This window comes from Microtus oregoni, unplaced genomic scaffold (assembly GCF_018167655.1).
Source record: "Microtus oregoni isolate MIOR12 unplaced genomic scaffold, Mior012 000000F_ref0000247, whole genome shotgun sequence".
In the NCBI taxonomy this organism is placed as follows: Eukaryota; Metazoa; Chordata; class Mammalia; order Rodentia; family Cricetidae; genus Microtus; species Microtus oregoni.
In genome coordinates this window covers 53,163,804-53,170,591 of record NW_024543059.1, presented here as the reverse complement: position 1 = coordinate 53,170,591, position 6,788 = coordinate 53,163,804, and the positions used below count along the sequence as shown (strand labels likewise).

At 47.5% G+C, this 6,788-nt stretch overlaps 1 protein-coding gene across 1 annotated transcript; it reads left to right on the top strand.

Moving 5' to 3' along the window:
* Positions 1-423: 423 nt before the first annotated feature.
* On the top strand, positions 424-894 carry LOC121465306 (vegetative cell wall protein gp1-like). Its single transcript, XM_041678561.1, has one exon. It carries the CDS (start codon positions 424-426, stop codon positions 892-894), a length of 471 nt encoding a protein of 156 aa, XP_041534495.1.
* The last annotated feature ends 5,894 nt before the right edge of the window (positions 895-6,788 follow it).

The following is a 6,788-nucleotide window of genomic DNA, read 5'->3' as shown; positions in this document are numbered from 1 at the left end:
TTTTTTTTTAAATATTTATTTATTTGTTATGTATACAATATTCTGTCTGTGTGTATGCCTGCAGGCCAGAAGAGGGCACCAGACCCCATTGCAGATGGTTGTGAGCCACCATGTGGTTGCTGGGAATTGAACTCAGGACCTTTGAAAGAGCAGGCAATGCTCTTAACCTCTGAGCCATTTCTCCAGCCCCCTTAAGCCTAAGTTTTAAGAGGCCTCCATCTGTTGCTCTGCCCTGAGACTCCGCCCAACGAAGCCAGAGGTGGTTTGTTTAAGGAAAGCTGGACTCTGTGGCTGAAAAGACCTTATGGAAGATGCAATTGGATCCCAGTGACTTAGCCTTGGTAAGTGGACAGGAGAATGGTGCCATCTTGGAGATCTGACTTGGGTGAAGCTGTAAGCTGACTGCAGACTCCAGAGAACCCAATGACTCCCACGGGGGGCCAGAGATACTGCCTCCTGTACCCCGTCTACAGTGCCCCTTGCATCCCGTCTACAGTGTTCCCTGCACCCCGTCTACGGTGCCCCCTGCATCCCATCTACGGTGCCCCCTGCACCCCGTCTACAGTGCCCCCTGCACCCCGTCTACAGTGCCCCCTGCACCCCATCTACAGTGTCCCCTGCACCCCGTCTACAGTGTTCCCTGCACCCCATCTACGGTGCCCCATGCATCCCATCTACAGTGCCCCCTGCACCCAGTCTACAGTGCCCCCTGCACCCCGTCTGCACTGCCCCCTGCACCCCGTCTACCCACTGCTCCCTGCACCCCGTCTATACTGCCCCCTGCACCCCATCTGCACTGCCCCCTGCACCCCGTCTACCCACTGCTCCCTGCACCCCGTCTACACTGCACAGAGCCGTTTTGTTTTACGCTCTGAAGCGGGGCACCGTGTGTGAAGTGGCAATAATTAACCGTTGCTCTCCGCGTTTTCTTCTGAATGCAATCCCACCACTGAGGTTTAAGCTCACGGTTTGCAGCGATTCATACTGTGAGAATTTACCATTTGCTTTTTTTCATTAAACATGGTATTATGCATATTTTCTTGGTAATTCATCCACCACAACATTTAGATTTTACAAGAGAAAAGAAAAAAAACAGAAATATCATAAAATTTATAAAGTAGCCTTAAACAGTAAGCGGTAAGTTCTTCCCTCCCCTCTCTCTCTCTTCTCCCCTTCCTCCCACTTTTCCTCCTTCCCTCCCACCCGCTCTCCCTCCTTTCCCTTCAGGGTCTCACTCTGTGGCTTAGACTGGCCTCCTGCTTTGGCTCTGGAATACTAGGAATTCAGGCACACGCCAGCATGGCTGGATGTTTCTCTTTATGTTAATGAACACATATGTCGGATCTGGATGCGTTCTGCCGGGTATCTGTTATCTGCAGCGGAGAAACACAGCACATCCAAATTTAGGGTCTTAAAGTAACCGTAAATAAACATTTATTATTTCTCACAGCCTCTCTTGGACAGGAAGGATTCAGGAGTGCCTCGCCTGGGTTCTGGCTTGGGTCCTGCCCTGAGGTGAAGGTGGGGATGTTGGCTGGAAGGCAGTCATCTGAGAGCCCACTGCTTACTGTTGGCATCCCCACTGCCCGGAGGAGTGGCTTCCTCGGGAGCTGCTCAGCTCAGTCCTGCTGGGGTGAGAACCTCCACAGCTCCTCCAGTACTGCCTTTTCTAAGTGTTTTCAGCACGCGGGGCTGGTTTCCTCCCCTCACTGTTGAGGAAGAAGCCAAGGTGGGAACAGTATTGCCTTTTAGGAGCGGCAGCTCATTGCCCGGCTACTGCGGTTGCAGACAGTCTTTCAGCCAGGCGTGCTGTCTGCCCAGGTGGGTAATTCCATCACCTGGAAGGCCAAGGCAGGAAGGTGGTTGCAAGTTTGAGGCCAGCTTCAGCTACAAACAAACAAAGGAACAAAACATTCTTAAAACCAAACAAACACAACAACTAACTTCATTTTGCCTGTGTTGTGTTACGCCTGTGAGACCCAGGCTAATCCCAGATGCCTTCACCATAGCTGCCTGGCTTTCCTTTTGCGTTCATTTCGCTTCATTTTTCTAATAAAAACCCGACTGTGGAAACGCGAATGGGAAACACAGCTTGTTCTTGTGGGATGCACCTGGAGCCATTGTCATACAAAACTATCAGCTCTGTGAATGACAGGGAGGCTATGCCATTTTTACTCAATATTATATTTCTGTGACCTACCAAAGTGCCTGGATAAATGGATGTGGTCCAGCTTAGGGGACAGGCCTGTTTGCTTGATCCTGGACGTATTCTTATATTTTTAAATATCAAGATGGTGTTCCCGGGGAAGTGTGAACATCTGTACTTAGTGCAAGGCATGTTTGTTTGATCCTGGACGTATTATTATATTTTTAAATATCAAGATGGTGTTCCCGGGGAAGCGTGAACATCTGTACTTTCAAAAGTGCAACCGCCTGGCACACGCCCTTAATCCCAGTTCTGGGAAGGCCGAGGCAGGTGGATCTCTGTGAGCTCGAGTCCAGCCTGGTCTACAAAGTGAGTTCCAGGAGAGCCAGGACTGCTACACAGAGAAACCCTATCTCAAGAAGAGAAACAAAGTGCCCCTGAACATTTCAAAGTGCTTTGTAAGCAATCGGCGAGCCATTCCTACATCACTGGAGAAAGTGTACCTTCGGTTGAGCTAATGCCCTAGTGCCCTGATACAGCATTTCTTTAAAACTCCGAAAAAGAAAAGAAAGCTGCATTTTCATGGGAAATAACCACAGCTAAGGCCAGCTTCCCAGTTCTCACAAAAGCTCTCCACAGAGTTTATATTTCTTTCCAGGAACCTCGCTTCCCACTCCCCACCCCAGTGATCTCGATCCTTTGGCAATCACTGGGTTTAGACCTGTCCCGAAATCAGAATCTGTCACCACATCCACATGCACGTTCGGAGGCCAAAGAGGCATAGATTGTATACGGTGGACTCAAGGGTGGTGTAAGTGTAGTTTAATCTTTTTCTACTAAATTGTATGAAGTGAGAACCAGCGTCAAAGGTAAGGAGTTTGCTTTCCAGTGAAGCTGTTTCTTAGAATTGGCTGGGGTGGTTGCAGCTGCTACATCACAGCAAGTGCAGCAGGCTCGCTCTTGTCACTCGGTAATTATTGCTAAAGCTGTTGAAATTTTGATATCAGTCCGGCTCACTAATTTGATGGTGACTCAACTATTCCAGATGTAGTCCATGCACCGAGTCAAAGCGAGGAGCATCCACACCGTGGAGGAAGGACTACGTTGACAGAAGAAGGCAAATCATAATCAAAACAAGCTCATCTTGAGCTGGAGAGATGGCTCAGTGGTTAAGCACATAGGCTGCTCTTCCAGAGGTCCTGAGTTCAATTCCCAGCACCCACATGCTGGCTCACAACCATCTGTAATGAGATCTGGCACCCTCTTCTGGCCTTCAGGTATACATGTGGACAGAATACTGTATACATAATAAATAAATAAATAAATAAATAAATAAATAAATAAATAAATCTTTATAAAAAAAGTGTCTTAGCCTGGCTACCTGTAGCAATGTATGCAGACAGTTCTCCATGGCACCTTCAAAACACCCTCCCAAACTCCATTTGCTCATATTCTGTTCTGAAAAGCTTGTTTCTACTTAGAGAATGATCAATAGGTGAGACTCTACCCACTGCCTCTGGAAATAAAACCAAACAGATAAACACAACCTCACATTTCACTGTGAATGGACACGATGCGCTTGGGAATATTATTTTCAGGTGTCACTTTTGTTTCTGTTGCATTTGTTTAACTCTGTGAAGCTGTGATGCTTTGCCTGTCTAGAACGCCTGATGGACTAATAAAGATCTGAACGGCCAATAGTGAGGCAAGAGAAAGGATAGGCAGGGTTGGCCCATAGAGAGAATATATAGGAGAAAACCGAGAGGAAGGGTTCGGAGGAGAAGTAGCCAGAGAAGGAGAGGACATCAGGGGTCAGCCACCCAGCTACACAGCCGTCCACATCAGGGTCAGCCACCCAGCTACACAGCCGTCCACATCAGGGGTCAGCCACCCAGCTACACAGCCATCCACATCAGGGTCAGCCACCCAGCTACACAGCCGTCCACATCAGGGTCAGCCACCCAGCTACACAGCCGTCCACATCAGGGTCAGCCACCCAGCTACACAGCCATCCACATCAGGGGTAAGATTGAGATTTACAGAAGTAAGAGAGTGGGAAAAACACAGAGGCCAAAGGGTAGATAGGATAATATAAGTTAAGTGAAGTGGGCAAGAAACAAGCCAAGCTAATGCTGTGGGCAGTGGTCTTGTACCAGTTTAATAAAATGCTGATTGGCCAGTAGCCAGGCAGGAAGTATAGGCGGGGTGACCAGAACAGAAGAATTCTGGGAAGAGGAAAGGTTCAGTCTGCAGGTGTGACCCAGACGCAGAGGAAGCAAGATGAGAGCATCTCACTGATAAAAGGTACCAAGGCACATGGCTGACACAGACCAGAATTATGGGGTAGGGTAAGTTATAAGAGTTAATAAGAAGCCTGAGCTAATAGGCCAACCACTTTATGATTAATGCAGGCCTCTGTGTGTTTCTTTGGGATTGAATGGCTGCAGGACTGGGCAGGACAAAAACCTCTGCCAACAAGCTAAGGCCAGGCATTTATGAAGAATAAACTTCTGTGTGTAATTCATTTGGGAGCTTAGTGGTGGGCCCCACAGAAAGGTCCAAAGAACATCACATCACATCACAGTACTACTGTGCAATGCCCAGAACTCAGCCTCCCAGGAGCTCAGCCAGCCAATGTCAGTCCTCACGAGTCTGTTTGCTTGAGGTGCAAACTTAAACAACTATTGCCCTGCTAGGCATTGTGATAAGGATGCTATGCTATTGATTCTCAGTCGGTCCGGTCTGGGGAGCAAGCACCTCTGCTTGTCTCTTACTCCAACCTCCCATTTAGACTTGCTCTGAGCAATCAGTTACAGTTGTAAGTATGGTGATCAAATGTTGCCAGCACCATGATTTGAGCAAATTTTAAGTTATCACATACCAGCTGGTCCAGCTCTTCCCATGTCTGAGAACAGTGCCCAGGCTGACAGAGGAACAAGGGCTACAGTCGCCAGATACTGTGTTAGCCTGGGGCTGGGGACCGTCCAACTCAACAACATGTGACAAAGCAGTTCCCTGAATATAGGTGGAGAAAATTTTCAGAATTACACAATTATCCAGTTCAGGATTTAAATAGGAGATTCATGGGCGAGGGGCGGACATCCTGGGAGGTGTAGTGGAACTGGAACTTCAAAGCCGCAACAAAGAATCCTGCCATCTGCAGTGAGGACTGTTTGCTAGCAAAGAAGGTTTGTGGGCTGGGGTGCAGCTCAGTGGTGGGGAGCACGCCCAGGCACAGGGCTTGATGCTGGGCACAGAAAACATGAGAAACAAACGAGACTTTGTTCTGCTGCTTGTTTTACCTAAGATGGAAGGCTGAGAAGCACTCCTGTATACATTGGTTAAGAAATCAGCTTCTCTAATGCCTCTGACATTTGGTTGGTTGTGAGCTGTTCAAATTTTGGAGCGGGGGCTGGGGTGGGAGGAGGTACTAGTAGGCCATGAGAAACCATTTGGGAGGATGATATATTGAATGAAAAATATCACAAGAACACATATATCCAGATTTCTGATCCAGGCGTGTATGGGAGAAAGGGCCTGCTTTGGGACTGCTCAAAATGACAGGACCAGGATGGGGAAAGATCCTGGACCTCAGAGTATTCTATCTTCTTGTCACCAACAGTCAGGATACGTGCAAATAATTTTTTATATGTCTTCCCAAAGTGAATATATATTTTCACTGTTTCAAAGTATAAAATACCATCTCTGGAAAGTTTAGAAAGTGCCGGGCCCTGGGCCAAGAGGGTGTGAACAAGTGATAAAAAGGCCTGTTTTTCTTTAAAAAGATAAGGAGAGATTAAAATGTCCTCATTTCTCTATGTCAGTGTCAGAAAGGGAAAAATAACTGAGAGGTGATATTTTAAATCAGCAAGAAAGTGCCCTATTCAGTAGTGTAGCTTGCCAACTGGATGCTGACGTGTAAGAAAGACTTGTGTTTGGGGGGCTGGGAAGAAAGGGTGAGAAGTAGCCTAGGAATAGGCTGTTAACAGAGATGGAGCCAGGAACAATACTGGCAAGAGTGGTCATATCTCCAGATAAGGGTGTTCATTGTCCAGCCGAGGGCACACAGTTAACAGACCATATGGAACAGGAGGAGGTTAAGCAGAGGATCCGGAGCCATTCACTGGCGAGGGGAGGGAGCAGGCTACATGGCTACAATAAAGTTCTTTTGGCTAGCAATTTTATCTCAGAATTTGGTGCTAAGCTGATTTCTCAGATAGGTTTGAACTGATGGTGTAGCTCTCTTTGTAGGTGTACCAATGGTGACTCCCAGCCGGGTTAAGCTGGCCCGTAGGACTTCACAGTGACTGCCTCCAAAGAGCTGATGCGTCATCACTGGATGTAAGCATCAGGTTTGTTTTATTTCTGAAAGAGAATTTGATGAATGAATGGAGCTTGCTTGAAAGCAGTTTGTGGTCCACGTGAGGCTGAAGTTTTTGACTACAGCAAGTGAATGTCTGTGTGTGTGTGTGTGTGTGTGTGTGTGTGTGTGTATCCACATGGTGCACTGGGACAGCCTTGGGAAAGACACCGTGTTTAAAGACAGGGTCTCTTGTATTGTTGCTGTCTACTCTAGGTGAGATATTAACTCACCAGGAATCATGAATGAGCCTGTATGTGCATCTGTATCAGGGATAATAAG

Bases quoted from the DNA above. Each gene is read 5' to 3' on its own strand.
- LOC121465306 (XM_041678561.1), top strand. From the start codon at position 424: ATGACTCCCACGGGGGGCCAGAGATACTGCCTCCTGTACCCCGTCTAC.